Raw genomic sequence first — 24,385 nt, 5'->3', positions numbered from 1 at the left:
GGTGCTATAATGGTAGAGTGTGTGCAATGGTGGTAGTGCCAAAGTGAACAGTGCAATAGCTTTGCTTATTATTAAATATTAACTATGATTATGAAAAGACAAGAATGTAAACATAATAGAATTGCTTGACAAACAAGAAAGAAATAATATACTCTAAGAACAATATATAACAGACAGGGATGGATTACTGCACGGGCCTACCGGGCCCAGGCCCAGGGGCCCAAGGGGTCAGGGGGCCCTGAAGCCCAAGCCTTTACATGGAATCATTGCCTCAGTATCAACAAATCAGGATGTAGGCTATGCATCTGATTGACTGTAGTATTGGCCATCCCCAAAATGCACCAGAATACAGGAAATCACATCAAACAAATTCTTTTTTTTCTGGGGGAGGACCCCCAAACCCCCCCTCCCACATATACAGTATAATTAGTGGGGGGCCCTTAATACATCTGGGCCCAGGGGCCCGAAAGTCCATAATCCGCCCATGATAACAGGGAATAAGTTATAAGATGTAGATGTTATGACCACAGTCCAGATTGTGTAGGAGGGATATAGCCTATAAGACAAGAGTCAACAGTCGACAGATTGCTGAATAGATTATAGAATAGAGAATAGAATATAGGCAGCTGCTTTCAACAATAGTATACTTCACAGCGCGTTTCAGTTGTAGTAATAGCTTTACAGTCGGTGGATTTCTCTATTTGCCTCTTTGTAGCTTTGACATTTAGCTCATAGTCGGTTTTAATGTATTTCGAATGGGATTTCAAGACAGCTCTGGTGTTCCGGACCTCTTTCATACTTGCCATACTCCTGAGACATCGTCTTTTTCATATCCATTATCTACCCTATACAATTTTAATATCAATCGATATGCACTTATGACAAACTTCAGCAGAGTCAATTGCATTTTCATGAGATAATATTTCGTTGCATTACAATCATTTATGATGACAGATATGATCTGTCAATTGCTTTTAAAAACCAAGGGTTCTAGTTGGATAGGAGGTTGAAGCGAAAGTGCTCCCTCACTCTCATTTCCTCCTTCGAGGAGGATGAGCTCTATGTGCACTCCGTCTGTACACACGACGGCAATATCCAAGATGATACACTTCAATGAAATGTTACCATATTTCTTTGCCGTATCTTGTTTCTGCTAAAGAAGACGTTTACAAGCAAGTCTATCAAAATAAGACGATAGGTCTTCCCTCTTGTGATTTGGAAAAACAATATTTAACGCGCTCTCCTATCAATTAGGCTGCCACAGGCGAACAAGGAGTTAATTTGTTTCTGCTGATGCATAAACCATCTCCCTCATTTGGATCGTCTGACCACGGTGAGGGTGGATACTTTTGGTGGAGAAGCAACAGATATTTTGCTGAGCAACAAATGCCTTCTTTCTGTCAACAATACTCGTGCTCAGTAAAATGTGCGAAATATTTTAGATTGAGCTATTCACGGATATTCGCTTTTTACTGTCGACCTTAAGGATCATGAAAGTGCAGGTGAGAGTCTGCCAGCAGTTTTTAAATATATTAATGCTCACTTTTCTTGGACAGAGAGCAAGAACATTAAATCCTAACAACCATTTTTAAATCTGACAAGTGTACCTGATGTTGCTCCACGGCACAACGGATCTGTAAACTACTCCTGTTGATGGTCGTGAAATTTCAAAATGAAGGAATACAACTGTTAAATATCTTTATCTGCTAAGTTTGATGTACAAAGCAACAATTTTACCACGGTCTACTGAGTAATGGATGACTGATTTTTTACGCCGGATTAAACATTGCATTTTTAGTCCTTAGTCTTAGCGGTGTGGCACGGCTGGCGGAGCCCCTCAATAACAGGTGGTTTTCAAGACCAGATCAATGCTGTTGGCTAACATTTAGTATAGGCTATTACGCTGAGCGTCAGCAATGAGAGGGCAAAGAGGAATACAATAGATACGGAATCAGAGGACACTTCTGTGAACTGATTGACTGAAATACTAGTTTTGCCAATACTTTTGAAGACACTTTCCTTGGTAACCCATCCAACGAAATCTATGATTAGCTCAGTGTGTGTTTCGTCTTATCGTGGGCGCAAGTCAGGCAACAAACCTCCGTCTAAAACATGTTTAAAGGAAGAGATGGCCAGGAGGGAAGACTCGGACAAAATCATCATAAACGTTGGTGGCACGCGTCACGAAACCTACAAGAGCACCCTTAGGACCTTGCCAGGCACCCGGCTGGCATGTTTGGCAGACCCAGACTCCCAGGTGAACTCGGACGGTGACACAGGGCCAAGGCATTCTACAAATGAGTTATTTTTTGACCGACATCCAGGCATTTTTTCCTACGTATTGAATTATTATAGGACTGGAAAGCTTCATTGTCCGGCAGATGTATGCGGCCCCTTGTTTGAAGAGGAGTTAGCGTTTTGGGGTATTGATGAAACGGACGTAGAGCCTTGTTGCTGGATGACATATCGTCAGCACAGAGATGCAGAAGAAGCTCTCGAAATATTCGAACCTCCCGAACCAGACGACAACGAGGACGACAGAGAACTGTCCAGACGCTTCGGCATCGAAGACTGTCCTGAGCGGTCCAGAGGATGCTGCGAGGTTTGGCAACCTAGAGTATGGGCACTTTTCGACGACCCATATTCCTCGCGGGCTGCAAGAGTAAGTTTCACCAGCTTATCATAACCCAGAGGATTTATTTAAGAGTAAAATATGACGATTTCACAAAGTGCATGACAAAATTTGTTTCATGCGCAATTACGCACAAGAACAATCTTTCAAGTCACGTGAATGGTGTCCAAACTATTTAAATAGCATGTTTTAATGGTAAACGGGAGTGAGCACTCATATCAGTGTGTGTGTGTGTGAGTGAGAGAGAGAGGTACCTAAAAAGAGTGTTCATGTAACCACTGTGATAAGGTGCTGTGGTGTGGACAATCTACAGGTGTTTTGTAGGTTGGTCACCAGATACCAGCAAAGCCCCCTCCACACAAACACATACAAGGAATGTGGAGCAGATAAATCTCCACTAAGAATAACTTGAGGCCACGAGGTCACCTAGCACACATACTGTATGCCTGCCTCAACTCATTTCAATTTCAAAGAGCATTTGTTTATTCTGTTCTTCGAACAGCCGAATCGTCTATACTGACTTTCTTAGAGAGCAGGTGGCTTTTTTGGCACTCATAAATGTATGTTTCTTTGTATAGGTGTAACTGCAAGTAAAATACATTGCCTGTTTTTTCACTCAGGCAGGCACAGACATTTCCCCTAGGATTGCATCATATCTCTTTGTGCCTGTCTTATCTAATTAATAGTGACATGTGAAAGCATCAATGTTTGCCAGCAAACAATAAAAACATTTTAATATATGAATATCACTACAAGTCATATTACTGTTGGTTATTGTGAAAATGTGACGTCTGTAGTGCTGATTTGCTCCACTACTATTCACTCACTTAAAAAACAAAAGCTAATCACATTTCCAGTTTGGCATGTCAGTCATCATGACTAGGAAAACAGAAATCTTGCTCTCCTGTCTAATATGTCATCTCTAAATCATAGAGCGCTCTTTTCCTCCCTTTCACAATCCCCCACCGCCCCCACCCTCTCTTCAACGTCTGTGCAGACACCGGTTGGGCTAGCTATGTGTTTGTGCTGTAGATCAGTCTCTCGATTTATCAGTGTCCTCACACCATACAGGACTAATTGCACCCCTGCCTCTCAGTCAATCACCTCTTTCTCCCACCAGATGGGTTTGTCTTTCCTTAATTAATTTAGATGGGCATTCAGCGAATTGCTTTGACAGAATGGAGAGGACAGGCCCTCTCCAGAGACTAGGTGGAAGTGCAGCGTGCTCACATGACTCAAGGTATCATTAAAAGACAGTTTTTAGGTAAAGTCGCATCAAAGCCCCAGAGGTCAAATTGAATGGAATGCATATAGAGTAGTGCACATTTGTTTTTCTTTCTGATTATAATTTATTTATATATGTACCATGCAACTGTATCTTGTGGGACATCAGGGGCCATCAGAGCTCATTTTAGCCAATGCATTTTCTTTAACAAGATTACCCACCTTAAAGGTTTTGTAAATACCAACCATTCGCAGCAGCAACAGAAAGAGCATGTAGTAAACAACATCTGGACAAGTCGGATAGCTGTACTGCTGTAGATAACAGTGGAATGGTGGCACATGGCAGGGATGCTAGACGCATGAAAGATGTGTGAAATAAGCAGCACTGCTGGCCTTCATATTACATGTATCTTAGCTTTAGTGAGTGGCAGCCCCCTCATACTGAAATTAGTTGTTTTCTCCGATGATGTTGTTTGACTGGCTGCTGCATGAGCATGAAAGGGTCCAAGGACAACATCTCTCCTTTATTTTTTAAACCTCTCTCCAAATAACAGCGGTGTGACAAATGTCGTGGACTATAATTGTCGTTCACACTGCAGTATTTGGCAGTGTGCTCTACTGTTCCTGGCCAAGGAATGAATAGTAGGCTTCTCCTGGCTAAACTATAATGTATGACATTTTCAGTTTAATGAAATTCATGAAAGGAAGATACATTGTGGTGAGAATAAGATGTTCATAAAATATTCTGTGCATAAATTTATGATCAGCTACCTCTTAAAACTACAGCTACAGATCCTATCCTTGCACTGTACTGGGTCAACAGAACCTGATTTGTGCCCACTGTAATCTTTTCTATTTTAGAAAGCCTGGTATACTATTCTCCAAGGGCTCTTCAGAATAATGTGTTCTGAAGTCCTTCAACTGAACACATCCCTTTTAGCACCTGTGAGATTTTGTTCACAGTGTCTGAATCAACAATCTGGCCTCTGGTTCCTGGCATGTATTATGTGGACATTAGCAGGCTGAGCTGTGTAATGTTCTGACCATTGGATGTGGATCAATCCTGTTAATCATGTTAATTTCTTGTTAGTGGTGAAGCTGCCTTGTTTCATATCAACTGTAATATCCGTCTATTTGTCTTTGATGTATGATTAGCCTGTTCCTCTGCTGCAAGGCTGAAGCCGTTTACAGGAGTTGTTTCTGGCATTGGCATTGCCTCTGAATCTTGTATTGCATCTAAATCTTGTATTGCCTCTGAATCTAGTACTAATGACACAACAACTGTCCAGGGCCATGTCACAGTATGGCAGGGACACAGCGAAAGGTTCTGTCATCATACTTGTGTCTATGAAGTGTCATATTACTTTGCTATTGTTGAATGTTTTTTTTATTTACTGAAGGAGGTGTGTGGAGGATGGACATCACAGATAGAAACATAAACTTAAAAAAATGTATCATGCTTAGGTCTCTGTAATCCAGATGAGCTGAAAGTGTGTACAAATACAAGATAAAACTACATATTTGCTAAGCCTTGGCGAAACAACAGTGGATTCATGTGTAGGTTTTTGTTGACTTTTGGGTCATTCATTAATTGTGCAATAGGCCTTTCCATATCATTCAACTTTTAAGCACTTGACTCAGGTTAGTCCTTAACTTAACTCTAAATTAGTCCTTCAGTTTATGTCTTGCTCTAAGAGGCTCTTGCATTCATAAAATACAGGCTGAACGCTTAATGATCTACTTATCGGACTATAAACAAATGATCCTATCATACTTTACACCAAAAAAATATTATCTTTGTAAGATGTCAGCACTCACAGCAATCTTAACATGTAAAGAAACGGAACACTGACACTGGACACTGAAGCTATGATCATATTTATTATGACCGCCGTGCTAGCGAAGCAGCGGTCATATAGGTTTAGTCATTTTTTTTCCTCCAGATTTTTTTTTTTCTTCAGTGAATTTCTGTCAACGATTCCCGGGACACTGAAAGACCGGGCTGCACGAGGCTTGATGTGCATGTAGCCCCATAAGGGTGACACGGAACCATTGTTTTTCATTTTCTGAATATCTCGAGAACCGTAGGGCCTAGGATGACCAACTTTTTTTTGTATGTTGATCTCAAGAGGCCATGTCAACCCATCCAATATCCACTCATTTGAGGTATAGCCTAGCTCCAACTAGTTAAAAAAAAAAGCTACATCTAGTTATTTATGCTGTCCATCAGTTCCACTAATATCAAAGCATATGACATAGTGACACTCCACAGGCAGATCAACTGTTGTTGTAGGCTGATCAGGTGGGACATGGGATATCAGTAGGGGCCATGGGCAGGGGGCTTCCGTCCCAGTGGGTGCTCTGATCAGGGGGGCGGTGGCGAAGCAGCTGGAGGCGAGGATCTCCAGAAAGACGTTCCAGCTGCCTCAGCAGCTGCCAGCAATACAAGCAGCCAGAGCTCAGCTGTGCTCTCGCACCTCTGGAGAGTGGTACACTGATGTGTGTGCGAGCGAGCGAGCATGTGTGTGTACATGTCTGTGTCTCCATCTTTGTGTGTGTGTGTGTGTGTGTGTGTGTGCGTGCGTGTGTGTGTGTGTTTGCACAACTGCAGTTATACACATGTATGTGTGTGCGTGTGTGTGTTTGTGTATCTGTGTGTGTGTGTTTGTGTGTGCAACTGTATGTGTGTGTGTGTATGTGTGTTGGTAGGTGCGTGTTCTCGCGGGCTGTTGGATCTGAGGGGACCACACAGGGCTCTGAGCCTGGGGCCCCGAGTGCTTGGGGGAGACACACACTGTGGAACTGCAGCATGGCCAGCTGGAGTTGTTGTCATCATTTAAGTTTAGCTGTGTGGCAAACAAATAAACAAACCAAAACAAACAAACAAAGATAATGACTGAATGCATAAGGAAGGTTCATTCTATGTGTTGTCCACGTAAAATTGATTATGAGTTTTGGGATAAAACCCTGCTTGTATAATGGTTGCAAAGCAATGTGCAGAGGCTTGCCTAGTAAAATACAGCATCTGGCAGGCTTGGTGGCAATGTTCAAATTAAACATGGTTTTGTACTTCTTCAGCATTCTTGATTACTGAGGCTGTGAAAAAATGCATACATAAAGGGCCATACACACACACACTCAGACACATACACTCTCTCACACTTTAAGCTGCAGTCACATCCCTTTATGCCGACTGTATCACAGTAAGACCCCTACTTCATCCTTTTATGAGCAATCTGATTCTCACTCCTCTGTATTCAAGCTACAGGCTCCCATCAGTCCCATGGTGCGTTGGAAAAGATTCTCAGCAGATCGCCCGTCTGTTTAGTGCTGAGATAAACCATTTGGCATTTAGATAAACCAGTGGCTTATGGCTCCCGCTATGCCTTCAGCAGACAGTGTGAGGGCAACATTGCAGGGTGATGTTTTCATTGGAGGGTCTTAGGTCAGTTTCCCTTCTAAGACCAAATGCTTCAGGTTGTAGAATAGATTCTATTTGTGGTCTATTATGACTTTTGTAGTTATGCAAGTAAACTATTTTCTGAGGGTGGTAGGACTTTCCTGCAATAGAAGGAAATAAGAGGTGTGTTTTTTTTATCCTATATTTATCTTGAAAGTCCCTTTTAAAATGGATTAAAACTAGATGTACCGCATAGCGGTACAAAACATGACCGCCGCTCAGTCCTGTACATCCATTCCGCGAAAATAAATCATATTAATGAATTTGTCTCCATCTTCTACTCCATCCCCCACTCTTGAAACTTTTGTGTATATTTGTTTGGAATGTGTGTGTGCACACATTCCGCACACAAAGTAGCCTACTGGCGCTGCAAAGGTGAATAGATTTGTTTCTGGGCCAAAAAATTTGCAGCATTGTTATAAAACCTTTAAAATCTCTAAACAATCACAAGTAGGGCAGTTCATCACAGTCCATCCATTGCAACTAGACTGATGAAAGGTACACCTGTAGGCTACATTGTATTTGGGAAAAGCAGAAGGTAGCAGCATAATGTATTTATTTATTTATTATTAAACAAAACAATCCCTGTCAGTTCCATGCAGTTTTCAACAGCTATCAAGAAGAGAGGTCATGTAACGGATTTTTGTGAATGTTTCTTCTTCTACATATGCATAAGTTTAGTCATCTAGTTCATATGATATTCAGCTTTATTGTCAATGCACAAATTAAATACCAGTAGTCTAAAACAAAATGCCGTTTTACCCAGTGGTGCAAATAACTGACATGTCCAAAAGGGCCTTCATGAAATGCGTTGCGAGACTGTTCATACACATTTTAACGGGCAAAGTTGAAGAGCTACTGTCCGTTATTGTTTGTGCAAATAATATGCTGATTCATGTTCCCTTGCATTTTGCAACTATGAGGTCCATGGTTAGTCTGGCTTTCGCCAGACCAAGCTCAATCTTTTGACGCAATCTTTTGATTTTCACCCAGCCTAGTCCATTGTAGGCGCCCGATAGAAATATTGTTTAATTTTGCGATTGAAATATCCACGCACTGGCGCCCCCCCCCCCCCCCCCCCCCCCCCCCCCCCCCCCGCGACGTGTTCGCCCCCCGGTTTCAGAGCTATTGTAAATGCAAAAATGCATAGAGGGAATTATGACAAAACCGTGACTGTTATCAAACTATAAGCTATATAAGGTAGGCCCTATGCTAGGCCTATTACACAACACAAATTGTCACTAGGCTATGCTGGCGACCCAAATAAAATCTCCTTTGGAACCAATGGCTTACACCTTACAGTATCAAGCTGCCACCTCTTTGCGAAAAGTTAATAGTTTTGCATATCAGTAGTAATACATTTCAAGTAGCTGAATCACCGAAAGGGCGAATGAAGTGGACACTTCTAAATGGAACCCAACCCACTGTACAGTATAAGGTCTGTGGCTAAAGCAGCCATAATGAAAGCGTTATCATTGTTTGGATACTTCACACACACGTGTTTTTTAATCGCATAGACTACAACTACCAAGCTGGAATCAAAGCATGCGGCGAGTTGACACAAATTATTCACTTTGACGAATTTATGTAGTTTCAGTTACTTTACTTTGAGCCATGCTCTTCCTTCCTTTAATCACCTTTGAAAATAGAGGATTGAAGTAGCCTATATGGGTGTTTGGGAATGAATGTTGACTCAGATGCTTTTTGAGACCAATAAAATGTCAGAAATGTCCCAGCCCGGTGTTTAGGATGCATCATAGACAGGTTATCTTTCAGGTAGCCTATATATTTTCCATTAAAAAAACCATCACGTAGCGAACGTATTGTGGCTAACTCACTTAGCTCCTGTTAGTAGCCTAGGCTATGGTCATAAGCAAATGAGATGACAGTCGAAAGATACAATTAGTGCTGTTATCAATTTGCTTGGTAGCCTATAAACGCATAGGTTTATCCATCACTCAACCATGCTAATGGTAACATTATTTTACCTACATTCTGCTATTGATAGGATTAACGTAGCCTACCTGCAGTAAAAAACAAGCATGTCCGATAAACATTCTCAGATTTATTTCGGAATTACATGTCATGTAGAAATCATCCTACCCTTAGACGTTCTCTGCGGTAAACTACTGTAGCCTACTGTCTTTGTAGGAAGCATAGTGTCTTTCCAACCCACTTTAGATTAACTTCCAACAAAATTACGTCTCACTGCAACGATGCGCCATCTAGTGGACAAACGACTACGTGACGCCAATACTGGAAATGCAGCCAAATTATTATTATGATGAATATTTGGGTTTCCTTTAATCCTACAGAATTTGTAATTATGTATCGGCCGTTTTAATTGCCGATACTGATGGTATACGTGCCTGTGTGTGTGTGTGCGTGTGTATATGTGTGCACCACCATCTACAGGCCAATGAGTGTACAGTCACTAAATGTACACATAACTTAATTTTTTAGACCCCCCCCCCCCCCATGGATGAAATTCTACGAAACTTGGCATACCCCCAGAGAATGTCAGGTTAATCATACACATACAATTTGGTGCAGTTCTGAACGTCTCAACTGAAGAGAAGGGCGATTAAAGCAGAATGATATTGCATTTTAATTTTTTACCGGGGGGGTGCAAATCACAAATGAGTGATTATGGGCTAGGTTGATGTGGGCCCTTGAGACCAACATACCATAAAAATTTCTTCATCCTCGGTGCCACGGTTCAGGGAGTTATTTTGGAGAAACTGCATTTTTTGGGTTTCGGGGGGCCCAGCGCGGAGGGGGAGTGGCCCCCGGGGACCAAACGAAATTTTTCCGTAAAAGTCTAGTGGGGCTACATACCCACCAAATTTCATGTGCCCCGGTGTTTCGGTGCCCCGGGTATCGTTGACCAAAATTTCAGGAAGTAGATGACGGGGGAAAAAAAAAAAAAAAACTTTGACAATCCCTATATGACCGCTTCGCTAGCTTCGCTAGCGGCGGTCATAATAATATATTTGGTGGAAATCTGGCCAAGATAAATAAAGCTTTTCGAAAAGCTAAAATGAAATAGATATAAACATTACAAACAGGCATCAAGCAGAACCATCCTGCTCATCTTAAAAAAATACAGACATAAAAGCACCGGGTTTAATTATGATAGATTTTTCAAAACTGTCCTATTTCAGACAGAAATCTAAAGCTTCAATTACCCATTCTTATAGAAGAAATAAAAACAGAACATTTTTCAAATGGTGAATGATGGCTCCATTAACACATTTTAAGTCTGTCTTTCTAAACACGTCCAGCTGTTTTCTGTAAAAGTATTGTGTAGCACATAGACTTTTATATTACATCAGTATAAGAAGGGCATCAGCGAACTACTGCAAATTATCCATCACAACCATTTCAGGTGAATTTCTAGTGCCATTAGACTGCAGTTACAAATGTATGGTCTGTGATTCACACAGGGCTGCTGCTGTGCCACCATGTGCCTGTGTAATTGGGGATGAGAATCTGCAGGTGGGAGGGCACATGGGAGTGTGTTTGCAGGCTTTGTGGGACCACCCCAACACATCTTGTCCACAATGCACCTTGGGTCAGTCTGGTGAAGAACTCAGTGCACCTTGTTTCAGTCTGGTGAAGAACAGTGCACCTTGGGTCAGTCTGGTGATGAACTCAGTGGCTTTTGGACTTCCCACTTCAAAGTTGCTTCACAGACAAAGTAATGGTTATCTTTTCATGTGTGTATACATTACAGGCTCATATTCTTTTGGTGTTATTTAGCTAGCACATGTGATAAACATGCACACTGTTATTCTACAAATAGACACGTACACAATGTACATGCTCAATGTCAAGCTACTTTTAAGCGTGCGGCAGCAACACATTTGGGAGTGCACTCTAGAAACAATCCCTCCTGTGCTGGCTTTAGCCTCAGGCTTTGTTAATGTATCTGTTTTCTGTCATAGCTTTGGAGAGGGAGGAGGCCATCTGTCAAACGCAGAGGTAGCCTCAAATCATTCTCTCTGCACGTGCATGTGTCGCCGTGTTCACGTTTACTGCCTAAAACACCCTGGGAAAGAGTCCCACAAATCATTGGGGCAGATGGTGACACCTCCCACAGTCAGCTGGTTATAATGGCGAAGGGATGGAGGTTGTCAGACAGCAGACAGAGCTGACAGGTAGCAGCAGGCTGTGGGAAGAGCATCCAGGCATGCTAGCAAGAGCTCCACAGACTGGAGGGCTCGGGGGGGGGGGGCATGTGGATGCGGCAGGGGGTGCGGGGGTGAGAGACATGGGATGCCAACGGGCTAGCATGGGAGGCAAACGCAGTGGCACCTCACACAGCTGTCCCGCCGAATGCCCTTGTTTGTCAGGGCCTGCCCTCTGCTCTGTTACGCTGATGTGGCTGAGAGCCCTTCTTCCGCCTTGTGTGATTATTCATGAGTGGGCACAGATTAACAACAGCTGCATGTAGGCACACATAGTAGTGTGTGTGTGTGTGTGTGTGTGTGTGTGTGTGTGTGTGAGGGGGGAGAAAGAGGGGGGAATATACTGATCTACTGTGCAAGTCAGTCCATGTTTTTCTTATTGCTATGCAACCTGCCTTGCGAGCTTGTTAAACAGAGTAAACATCGCCCTTTACTTATACATTTCGCACCCTTACAGAGGGTTTTCTCAGTCATGGTAGGAGTTTCCCCAGAGGCTTTATCCAAATGTTATCCATATTTCATAGTTCGTTGGAGAAATGTTTTTTTATTTAAACTTGCTGTAACCTGAAACTCTACTATGTATACAGCTGTACACAAGTGAGTTTTTCCATAGACAATATGTTTATGGAATTATCTCACGGCCAATTTTACCAGGCTATTACAGTATCATCCATAAAAAAGGTTTCATGCATCAATCGCTCTCTCTTTCTCTGCCTAAAATATACAAATTTTAAGAATAATTTGAAACAGACACCCTGCTGTTATCCTCAGACCAAACAGCATTGCCTAGAGCACAGTCTTCATGTTCAAATACAGAGAAAAAAAGCTACCTCTGTTCTAACATTTGAATTTCAATCAGCCAAGGTGTACTAATGAAACGCTCTTCTGAAAGCATGTCTCTCAGAGGGAAATGGACTCATAGGTGTGGGAAATTATAAACACATCTTATGAGCGAAGCAATGGATTTGAATCCTATTACATTGTCATTTGCTTTAATTAAGGTTGTGTGAATAATTAATTCTATTGCCACCCCAATAATTCTGTGGAACAGTAAACACAAAAGCAGAACTGTAATATCATATAATGGGCCACTGGCAATCATCTAAATAATCGATCATTCAGTAAAATAATGATATTTTTGAGGCGGTAATGTGATTATCTGTTTCTAGATGAAGAGAGTGAGATGTAGATAAATCAGCAATAAATGAATGAGCGCTTCACATTTTGTTATGTTTCAGACTCATCTTAAAATGGTTTCAATTAATTTTAAGATGAGTCTGAAACATAACAAAATGTGGAGCGCTGTGAACACTTTCCGTATGCACTGTAATAAATGAAAACAATAGTAAATGAATATCAAACATTCAAACATTGGAAGTACATATAATGTTAAGGCATATAAAGGAACAGCACTCTTATCAGAATTGTGCACCAAGCCTGAATAGACACATCATATGTGTATAAAAATTAGGCCGTTTGTTTTGGGGGAAAAAATAGACTCGACATAAGACAGCATTGCTGGGTCAGATGGTGTTTGTCAAAACCTGTACATGCCAGAGTCTATGTACTGGTGGTGCTTCAAGATCAGCTTTCACTGTGTGAGTAGAGATAGAAAAAGTTGAATGGACAGATATTATATCAGCTGTCTTCTGTCGATCTGTTATGTTAACCAAGGGGCATTCTTCTCCTTAAGCACCTCCCCTATTGGGAATGACCAGTATGGTTGTCATGGCTTTTCTCTCTCTCTTTCTCTCTCTCTCTCTCTCTCTCTCTCTCTCTTTCTCTGTCTCTTTCTTTCTCTCTCACTCCTTATCCCCCTCTCCCCCATGTCACTCCCACCCTTCTCTATTCCCCATGGCAGTTATCCTACAAATGTGCAGAATCCACTTAGTATGAGCTAAATAATGGTAACAATGTTAACAGAACCTGCATACAATATCTGCATGCTAATCTGGTTTGCTGTGCGTCTCCGCATGTATGCTGCTGTCATCTGTTTCCAGTGGGAAAGGGCCAGATCCCCGCTCCCTCGTCAGCCGTTAACATTTCTTGGGGCTTCTCCTTGTCGATTATCTGGCACAATTAGTGTTATTAAGGACCCTAAAAAAGGAGAGGTTTAACTCCTTAGCTCCTAAGAGCCTTTTATTCTTCCTGTGTGTTAGTCATCACTGTTTGCACATACAGCAGTGAAATGTGCAGCTGCTGGAACCATTGGCAAGTATTGTACACAAATGGAACGTTTTTTTTTTTATAATGTTGTTCTTTTATATGTTGTTATCATTATAAATAACAAAGCTAATGACATCCTGAAGAGCACAGTAAAACCTACGCATGTAACTCAGACACAGTAACAATGATCTCATATTTTTCTGCTAAGTAGAATCATGCTATATTTTACTCTTTGAATTCTTAAGACATGACACCAATCGAACATTTAAAAGGCACATTAAAGTATTTGAAAAATGTGCAGGTTGTATTAAAAAGTCTCCTTTTATCTATAATGTATATTTGCTAAGTGTCATTTCAGTGTTACTAAGGCCCCACACAGTGCATACACGCCCATGTCAGTATGAGTATTTCCATTATTTTTTTATCCATTAAGCATTTGTATAGTATTGGGATGTACTATAATACCTTTAATAGAAAATATGCTACAGTTTAGCTAGTTTAGTTTAACATGGTCTTTTCTCATAATACTGTATCATACAGATATTCATTATGATAAATGATATTAAACTAGATGTACCGCAGAGCGGTACAAAATATGACCGCCGCCCAGTCCAGCACATTTTTTCCACAAAAAGAAATCACGCTGAAAGGCCTATATGATTCTAACTCTCACTAAATTGCATTATCCACACTCAATTCTCACTGGTATCTGCTAGACAACAAGTACCAAAACATGATTAGTTCATAGATTTCACATATAAAATAAATTTTATACAACCCCACCTCCATCTTGCCTGTTCATAATTCTGAGAAATTCTTGATTGTTTGTGTTATGTTTATGTTATGTGTGTGGGTGTGTGTGTGTGTGTGAGTGTGTGTGTGTGTGTGGGTGTGTGTGTGTGTGTGTGTGTGTGCGTGCTTGTGTGTGTGCCTGCGTATGTGCCTGTGCATGCAGGCATACATATGTCTACTGTGTGAGTATGTGTCATACGTATGATTACTGTGAATGTATGTGTGTGTGTGTATCTGTTTGTGCACATGTGTGCACATGAAATGGGTTAACATGACCCCTGGAGGCAAACATACGGAAAAAAAATGGTCATCCTAGGCCCTACAGTTCTCAAGATATTCACAGAGAACTGTGTCTGCCCTACCCTCCTTTCGGGGGGTCCAGTCCAGCGGGGGGGCTACAGATCAAAACGAAAAATGACGGTTCCATGATATCCATGTGGGGGTACATGCCCACCAAGTTTTGTGTACCCCGGTCTTTCAGTGTCCCGGGAATCCTTGTTGGTGTACGTCACTAAATGTACACATAAATTATTTTATTGTAAGGCCCCCCATGAACGAAAGTACACAAAACTTGGCATGCATTCGGAGGGTGTCATAATGATCCTACACTTTTAATTTTGTGCAGTTTTGACCTTGTCAGCCAGAGATATTGTGATGAAAACACCTAATTTTTTGCTTTTTAATTTTTAACTAGGTGGCGCTATACATTAAATAAGTGGTAATGGGATGGGTTGACATGCCCCCTTAAGACCAACATACATAAAAAAGGTGGACCTCCTAGGCCCTACGGTTCTCGAGATATTCACAGAAAACTGTCTCCGGCCACCTACAGGCCAGTTGGTGTATAGTAACATAAATTAATTTATTGTGTGGCCCCCCATGAACGGAATTCCACAAAATTTGGCGTGCATACAGAGGGTGTCATAATGATCCTACACTTCCAATTTCGTGCAGTTTTTAATATGTTAGGTCACAGATACCTTCAATTACAACACCTCATTTTTACTTTTTTGTGTTTAACTAGGTGGCGCTATACATGAAATGAGTGGTTATGGAATGGGTTGACATGGCCCCTTGAGATCAACATACAAAAAAAAATGGTCCTCCTAAACCCTACGGTTTTCGAGATATTCACAGAAAACTGTGTCTGCCCTACCCTCCTTTCGGGGGGTCCAGTCAAGCGGGGGGGCTACAGATCAAAACGAAAAACGATGGTTCCATGCTATCCATGTGGGGTTACATGCCCACCAAGTTTCGTGTACCCCGGTCTTTCAGTGTCCCGGGACTCATTGTCGGAAATTTGGGCATGCGAAAAAGAAAAAAAAAAAAAAAAGCTTCGCTGCGCGGCGGTCATAATTATGATTAGGGACTCTTTAGGTCTTAGGCAATAGTTGTTATTAAAGACATCCTATGGATTAGCATAATTAAACTTAATTTATCTGTGTTAAATATGCTGTTTTCTGATAGTTTGACACAGCAATTGTTTGGGAAATGAGAGTTAACTATGCAATATTTCCCTATTACATGTTTAATCTTGAACTCTCTATTGTAAAGCCTATGTTTATTTGATTATTAATAATGCATGGTTATATCTACCAACAAGCTGGTGTGATATTTCAATGGAGCTAATGACTGGCAGGCCTACTGTAGCCATCAGGACCATCGTTAAAGAGACATACAGTATGCTTTGCTCTGTATGGATAATGGTTTGAAAGGCTACAGTATATTAAGGGCCCTGACCAGGGGAACTCAGTCCTTTCCTACCAAGGGATGCTGTCATGTCTCTAATGAGCCATCACTGCCCTTCACTGATAGCCTTAATTAGCTTAAACAAGTAATTGCGAGACTCGCCGGTGAGCAGTTTCCGTCGAACATTAGGTGTTAGCACTCTGGGACTCATCCGCCGCATGATCATTGGGATTTCACACTCTATCTGTTCTGACTTCTGACCTGCTGATTGTGTGCCCCCTGTGTTTTCTAGGTCGTCGCACTCGCCTCCCTCTTCTTCATCCTGGTGTCCATCACCACCTTCTGCCTGGAGACCCATGAGGCCTTCAATATACCCAAGTTCCACCGGGAGAATGTGACAACGGGGAACATCACCGTGGAGGTGGTCACCCAACAGATGGTCACCACGCCAGGGCTGATCATGGTGGAGGGCGTGTGTGTGGTGTGGTTCACCTTCGAATTCCTGGTGCGCGTGGTCTGCTGTCCCAACAAGCTTCTCTTTGTCAAGAACACGCTCAACCTCATTGACTTTGTGGCCATCCTGCCCTTCTACCTGGAGATGAGCCTGAGTGGCATCTCGTCCAAGGCGGCATCCGACGTGCTGGGCTTCCTGCGCGTGGTGCGCTTTGTGCGCATCCTGCGTATCTTCAAGCTCACGCGCCACTTCGTGGGCCTCCGCGTCCTGGCTCACACGCTGCGCGCCAGCATCAACGAGTTCTGCCTGCTCATCATCTTCCTCGCCCTTGGCGTGCTCATCTTCGCCACCATGATCTATTACGCAGAGCGCATTGGGGCACAACCGGGGGACCCACGGGGCACCAACCACACTTGCTTTAAGAACATTCCCATCAGCTTCTGGTGGGCGGTGGTGACCATGACCACCCTGGGCTACGGGGATATGTATCCGAAGACGTGGCTGGGCATGATGGTGGGCGCTCTCTGTGCCCTCGCTGGCGTGCTGACCATCGCCATGCCCGTGCCCGTCATTGTCAACAACTTTGGGATGTACTACTCACTGGCCATGGCCAAGCAGAAGCTGCCCAAGAAGAGGAAGAAGCACAATCCCAACCCGGACGTACCGACAGACTCGGCCTCATTTGGGAAGTCTGACTGTAACTCCCCTCCAGACAGCACACAGAGCGATACGTTCCCTCTGGCTGCTGAGGAAAACAGTGGACGGAGCCGCTCAGGTAGGCAGAACGAAACCTTAAGTAGTAAGATATGACAAGATGGTAAATTGCCACTGAAAGTTAGATTAGATTTGCATTAGCATTGTATTTGTATTGTATTGTATTGTATAAAGACCGATACCGATTTCGATATTTCAAAATTTTCGGATTTCAAAAAATTATATACAATAGATCGGCTAATATTCAGTTTTAAAGGGATATTCCACCATTTGGGGAATTACACTCATTTTCCACCTCCCCTTGAGTTTTTAACCTTTCATCCAGCCTCTGAGTCTGGCTATTCCAGTTTTAGCTCCAGTCTAGCATAGATTCAGGGACCATGATGGAAATAAGTGCTTGCACTTTGTCATGATTGTTTTTTCTATCCCTTGGATATGTCTTTTTTCCAAATAAATCAAATGAAATCATTGAATCTGATTAGGCCATTAGCTTCTCGCTTGCTAGCATCACGTTTAAAAGTGACTACGATTTCCGGTAATTTTCCTATGCGACTACGCTGCATAGGGACCCCGCAAATTAATCAAGGCCCCAAGAGAAAAAAGTCCAAGCGAGTTAACTGTGGGAACAGCAGTTGGGTAAAGTTGTGTTTAGGGATGTAACGATTACCGGTATAATGGTAAACCGTGATAAAAATGTTGACGATAACAATACCATTCAATTCATTTCAAATATCATATTTATTGCAGTTGATTACCACGGTGTGGAAACCGTGTGTTTAATCCTTCCCAGCTTCATCCAAGCTTGCTTTTGACATACAGTAGGCCTGGTACAATGAAAAAAACTGGTACCCTACTGATTCCGTCTAATTGATGTATTTAACGGCAATTCGGATTAGGTTACACCTGATTTTATAAGGCGGAACATTTTCACCGCAAAACTTGTACTGTATCATGTAGCCACTTTGCATCTTTTTATACCGCGATAATACCGAAAACCGTAAAGCGTTAAATTTTCATGTCGTTACATCCCTACTTGTGTTCCTCTTCAGGTTTGATGTCAACAAATAATAATAGCTGATCTGCTGACTTGCATCTCTTAAGTCTGTAACCTAGGCAATTAAATTAAGTTAATTCACCATTGTTTTTTACTGTAAGGACATACAGTAATATGAGTAACAGGCTATGCAACTTTTGGCAAGCTTTTACATATGTAGCCTACAGTATAAATAGCCTAGTTCACTCTAGCTATTAGTTAGCTCAGGCCATGCTTGCTTGGCATTTGTGCAGTGCTCACCAGAAATGAACTGTGCATGACACTCCTCTGCGATCCAAGACGGGTTCTCTTCAAGTTGTTTGCTTTTTCAATATTTAATCTAACTAAGCAAATAGCAAACATTCTGATTACACCCTTATATCCTTATGCACATCTCATTTCCAAATAATAGCCTACAGAGGACACAAGTTACTCTCCTTAAAGTGAAAGGCACCAAAATAGTCTTACACATCACTAATACAATGTAATCATCACATTAATGGTAGGTGTTAAAAAAAGTTTTTAAAAAATCCATTTGAAATATTTAAATAACAATAAAAATAAATGAACAAAATATTACAATGTACAATATATATATATATAATATATATATATATATATATATATATATATATATATATATACACACAGAATATGTGTGTGTGTGTATATATATATATATATATATATATATATATATATACAGTATATATATATATATATATATATATATATATATATATATATATATACATATATATATATATATACCTGGGTCTCCTTGGTTGCCAGTGATGTGAATGATTAAGCATTTACAATATTCAATATTACTAGTGGCGATAAGGTGGTAGGGGGCCCCCAAATCAAATTCTGCGTAGGGCCCCATCAGGGCTTGGGCCGGCTCTGAATTGACCTACCGATTTTTTTGTGTTTGTCAGTTTCTCAATTTCATCCAATTTGTCTGCTTTTCAATGTTGCCCACCTTAACATTTCTACCAGCCCACCCAAATGTAGTAGACTAGAACTGGCCCTGTTGGCCATTATAAACGCTGATACCGATAGATTGGCAAAGCTAATATTGCCACATAGAGCTGTGTATTGGCAAGAATCTGGCGATACATGAGTTACAATTCCATTTATTGCAATATATTTCAATTTTGTGCAAAATGTGATACATTTAATGTCAGTTTTTCTAAAATTAAATGTAAGTAAAAAAGTTTGCTTTTGCAAACAATGCAGTACACTGTACAGCAGTGGTTCTTAACTGGTCTGGCTTTGGGACCCACAATTTCCCATGTTTATCAAGTCTACCCATATTTTATCTTTAGACAACAGATATGGTGAGCTTCATGCTAAGTGCCTGTAGCTCTATTTGTTTGGAACATGCTGATGTTTGGCATTACATTTGTCACCTTTGATGTCACCTTTCAAAGTAGGGTACTCGACAGGTTTGTGTTTGACAGGCGTGCTTGGTTTCCATGTGACATTTTAGTTTTGGTGGTTTCATGCTCTCATTCACCACACACTGGGGTTTCTGTCCAATTTTGTCCACAATTTAAGTGAATGGACTATCTATGTCCATGGCAATGATTGGCATACAAATAAAGTCTATCAAAATAAAGGTCCAATATTAGATCTGATAATGTAATGGCCGACCCACCGTGACCCACGCAGAACGGTTCTGCGACCCACTTTTGGGTCCCGACCCACCAGTTAAGAAACTGCTGTAGAGTATATTATGTATGTGAAAATCGATAATCAGTATTGCCAAATAATATATTGCGATTTTTTCTTACAACCCTATCGGCACACCGATTTATCGGTCAGGCACTAATTTATTTAATGCATTTATTAAAAGTAGGTGCCAGAACAAAAGGCCTGAGCATTTCACGCATGCATTTGTAGCGACGTGCAAATCTCAAGACATGCACAGCGTTTCTCTCAACTTTTTCAATAATTTCATGTATGCCACTCCTCTCTGCACTTTGCACATGTATTTCTATTGGTCTCTTCAGACTCCAAGCAGAATGGGGATGCCAATGTAGCCCTGTCGGAGGAGGAAGACTGCGGTCTGACTCTGCCCCTGTCCCCCAGCGAGAAGTGGACCTTGCGCCGCTCCCGCACCCGTGACAAACCCAAAAAGGAGGCCGCCTGTTTTCTGCTCACCTCCGGCGACTTCACCTGTGCCACTGAAACCACTGTCCGCACAGGTACCGGGAAAGGGGAGAGCAACATGCAGGACAGCTTCCTGTAGCTCCATGACCAATATCACTGGGAGCTGTTCCACAGTCATGGCAGTCATCACTTGCCCTTAGACTCCAAGGCAGATTTCCACCCAGTTCCCTTTCATCACCACCATCCCATCAATATCACTAAGTGTTTTATTGACTTGTATCGACCTTATGAGTAGAAAGAAATGTAAAACTGCACTAGGTTGGAGAAATTGGGTTATTTTTATTTATGGATTCGTTTCAAATTGGGTTAATTTTAATCTTTAATCCCAGTTGGCTTTCTGAAATAAAGACAGTGAAGAGCACCACAGTAATTTAGATTGAGTTGTCACCAAGCAAGAAAACAATACAAAAAAAACCCTCATTTCTCCATGACTTCATCATCAACGCTCAGTGCCTCTGTTTTCTAAATAGCCCAGTCTAGCATTCAATAATGAGCATTTGCATTCTGTAATGAGCTTTGCCATACTATACCTAATTTTCCACCTTGTGTGTCACTCACAATATGATGGGAAGTGATGAGGGAAAAAAGTTGACTCTCTGATGAACATTAGAGTGACAGCGAAGCGCAAAAGTATACGTCACACTGGGAGGCAAGCTGATTTCTCTCATTATCCGCACTCCTCCGTCACAAATCTCTCTTTGCCTCAGCGACTTATGTGCCAGCTCTGAGATTCCCCAAAGCTTTGTTACAGACTGAGAAGGAGAGAGAGAGAGAGAGAGAGAGAGAGAGCAAGAGAGAGAGAGAGAGAGAGAGAGAGAGAGAGAGTCTATTTCTAGGGGTATGTATATCTGACTGTTTGAGCCCACATTCCTCTTTGCAGCATGTTGTGTGCTATTAGCTGATGAATTAATTTTTGTGAATATTGCATATAGTGCATGTAAGATGATAACGCCAGGAGCCCTGATTTGGCTAGAGTTTAATTAGCATCCCGTGGCGAAAGCAATTCATGATAAGATGAAGAAGGAAAGCACTAACCACAAGCCTGGAGCGGCAACATTGTTTTTACAGATGCAGAAGTCACTTCCTGAGAATGTAGTGCAATAAAAATCCATATGTACTGTATTGTCTCTGGGGCCTGTGCCATTCAAACATGCGTGGAGGGTGTGTCACAGGGCAGTTTCTTACCAAGGATTCTCCTTTGTGTGAAACACTGGATGACAACCATGCATGTAATGTCCAGTGTAATGTGATCTACCCTGTAACCAGGGAGACATAAAAACAACATGAAGATGGCCTATTCTGACAGCCCTCTCACCCCCACTCCCCACAAAAACAGGCATTAGGAGCCCGTGTCCTTGACCAGACTTTCATGCCTATTTTCATTTGACTAAGTTGAATGGTGTTGAAACATATCCCTGATATTAATAGCAATTAGAATTAACTGTGAAGTATTTTGAGAGCTGAACAGCAATTGGAATTGGTATATTATACCGACATAATTTGTTGACGTTTTTCATGAAGTCTCAATAAAACATGATTCTTTTGACTTAATGTACACCCTCGCACCATGTCTTTGCTATCATGTCACATTAATATGGCTTCTCCTCATTGCCTTTATGATTTTACCTTTGATAATCAACCCCCAGCTCGTCTTTCTGAACACTGCCTGAGCTCGCCTCTGTGCGACAGACCGTCCCCGCCATGTCATCGCATCAGAGAGACGCCGACAGCCCCTCGCTGGCTCTCTTGTGACGAGCGTGCAATTATGTGGTGGTCCAGTCAGCCACTGTTGCAGCGAGTCAAATGGCAAACGTCAATAGCGGCGGTCTCGCCAGCTCTTCGTCAGCTGTGATGTGCTCTTACTCCCCGAGCGGCAGCTCGGCTTAATTGCCACTAATAGGCTTCCGTTAGCGCTGCGGGCCGAGGCTGAGTTTTTTTTCTCCTCATGCGTGAGCCATGCCTGATCTATGATACTGCCAACCAGGGGCCTGTTTTGTATCAGGGTGGAGCGGGAGGGTAGACACATGCTGGCTCGCCCCTGGGCCTACTGTACATGGAGGAACATGTAGCTGTTTAATACCAACGGGACAACTGGCTGATTTTATGCAAGCACATCCTTGCCATCCACTAAACATTTCCACATCATACATGTGTTTGTGTGTGTGTGTGTGTGTGTGTGTGTGTGTATGTGTGTGTGTGTGCGTGCCTGCGTGTGTATGTGAGTGAGTGAACAAGTTCTTTCTGGCACTCCTAACCCATAGAGCTGCAAAGATGCCCTTGCTACCATCACAAATTATGTCAAAGCTGAGGTGACCACTGTAACTTGAGGGTGAACGGCTATGGTGGGGAAAGATGCCAGACTGGAAAGAGAACACAAGGGTTTTTTTGTGTGTGTGTGTGTGTGTGTGTGTGTGTCCACTTCCACAGAGGGTTTTCTCTGTGAAGACAGCACTTTCATTCCGTAGCAGAACATGTCCCACTTCATCATGTTCACGTCTCCATGTCTCTCAACGCATACCGCATGTTCTGCACGACCCAATGCTGTCCATTGTATCCTGAAAGCAAGTGAACATCAAGTCTAGTATATTTATGGAACCTCGGGTGTGTTTGACTATGTGAAGTAATTTCTCTGATGCTGTTAACGTTGTTAACATGTTTGGTTGATGTTGTTATTGTTGTTGTTGAACACAGTTGTCAGTCTCCCTCTCCATGGGTTTCTCAGCAATATTCAGTCTGCAGTCAGCAGTTTAACACCTTGCATTTGTGAACAATAATGTTGAAAGTGTGCAATATAAGGTCCAGTCTTCATGTTTATTGATGTTTTCAAACACACACACACACACACACACACACACACACACACAAACACACACACACACACACACACACACACACACACACACACACACACATACAAAAAGCTATGTTATCATATAATGTGCAGTAAATGAAATGTGTTTTGATAAATTCCTTGTAAACTTGTGACTTAGATCTAGAACTTGACATCATGGTAATGAATTGACTCTCTGGTTAAGGATTCAAGCATTTGTTTTGACTAATCTGGCATAGTGTTTGAGACATAGCAGCCCAGGGAGGTGTGTCTCTGCTTTATGTCATGCCAGCTCTCTCTGGCAAAGCTCAGACATTCAACAGTAATGTGTCTAAAACAATCTTCTACCTGGGTGACCATTTCACTATAGAGCGAGAATGAGATAAAGAGAAAAATAATGTGCTTGTTGCATATGATTCTAAGACTATTCTAAGACATTCAAAGACTATTTCTATGAACCATTTGATATCACTGGTTGACAGAGGACCAACACTTCTTACATTATTTAGCATATCTTATCACCACTGCTGCAAAACCTTACTTCCAGTTGTGCCTAAAGTAGTTGATCTCAGCTTCCCTGCTCTCTGTTGAAATTATGATTACACTTGCACAGAATTCAGTGAGGACACACCAGAAGTATTCTCCTTTTCCTAATATCTGATAGTCTGCCATGGTTGCCTTATGTTGATTACACCAACAGATAATGAACTGAGATAATTAATTTAACCCAAAACCCACTTTATTTTGAAGTTTGTAAATAAAAGCACAGTCATATGTAGCACAGTATGTTGAATCTTTAAGAGTATATAGGGGAAAAAATACAGTACCTTCTCGTCTACTTTCGCAGAAATTATGCGAAACACTGAAGACATACACACAGTGGTTCCTCATGATGAGTTGTGTAGTGGTGACTGTACAAAATGAAATAGAACTGTAAACTGTTGTATGTCTGATGCTGTGCTGTTATTTTCTTGTATCATGTAGACAGGTATTTCTCTGCTAAAATATACAATTAAAATGTTTCCT

The 24,385-nt window shown here is 41.8% G+C and overlaps 1 protein-coding gene across 2 annotated transcripts; it reads left to right on the top strand.

Moving 5' to 3' along the window:
* Positions 1-1,768: 1,768 nt before the first annotated feature.
* kcnc4 (potassium voltage-gated channel, Shaw-related subfamily, member 4) lies at positions 1,769-23,277 on the top strand. Of its 2 annotated transcripts, XM_076276749.1 has the most exons (5): positions 1,769-2,662; positions 16,446-17,382; positions 20,370-20,564; positions 21,604-21,605; positions 22,791-23,277. In XM_076276749.1, the coding sequence occupies exons 1-5, from the start codon at positions 2,045-2,047 to the stop codon at positions 22,854-22,856; spliced, it is 1,818 nt and encodes a 605-aa protein (XP_076132864.1). In that variant the 5' UTR covers positions 1,769-2,044; the 3' UTR covers positions 22,857-23,277. The 2 variants fall into 2 exon arrangements, with proteins under 2 accessions (XP_076132864.1, XP_076132863.1); XM_076276748.1 differs by lacking the exon at positions 22,791-23,277 and having other exon boundaries at positions 20,370-22,505.
* Positions 23,278-24,385: the final 1,108 nt, after the last annotated feature.

This window comes from Alosa pseudoharengus, unplaced genomic scaffold (genome assembly GCF_046254945.1).
Source record: "Alosa pseudoharengus isolate Yale_2024_CS ecotype anadromous, Long Island Sound unplaced genomic scaffold, YU_APseudo_1.1 YU_APseudo_1.1_scf_9, whole genome shotgun sequence".
Lineage (NCBI taxonomy): Eukaryota > Metazoa > Chordata > Actinopteri > Clupeiformes > Clupeidae > Alosa > Alosa pseudoharengus.
Note: the sequence above shows the minus strand (reverse complement) of the source record. Positions and strands in the feature narration are given on the sequence as shown.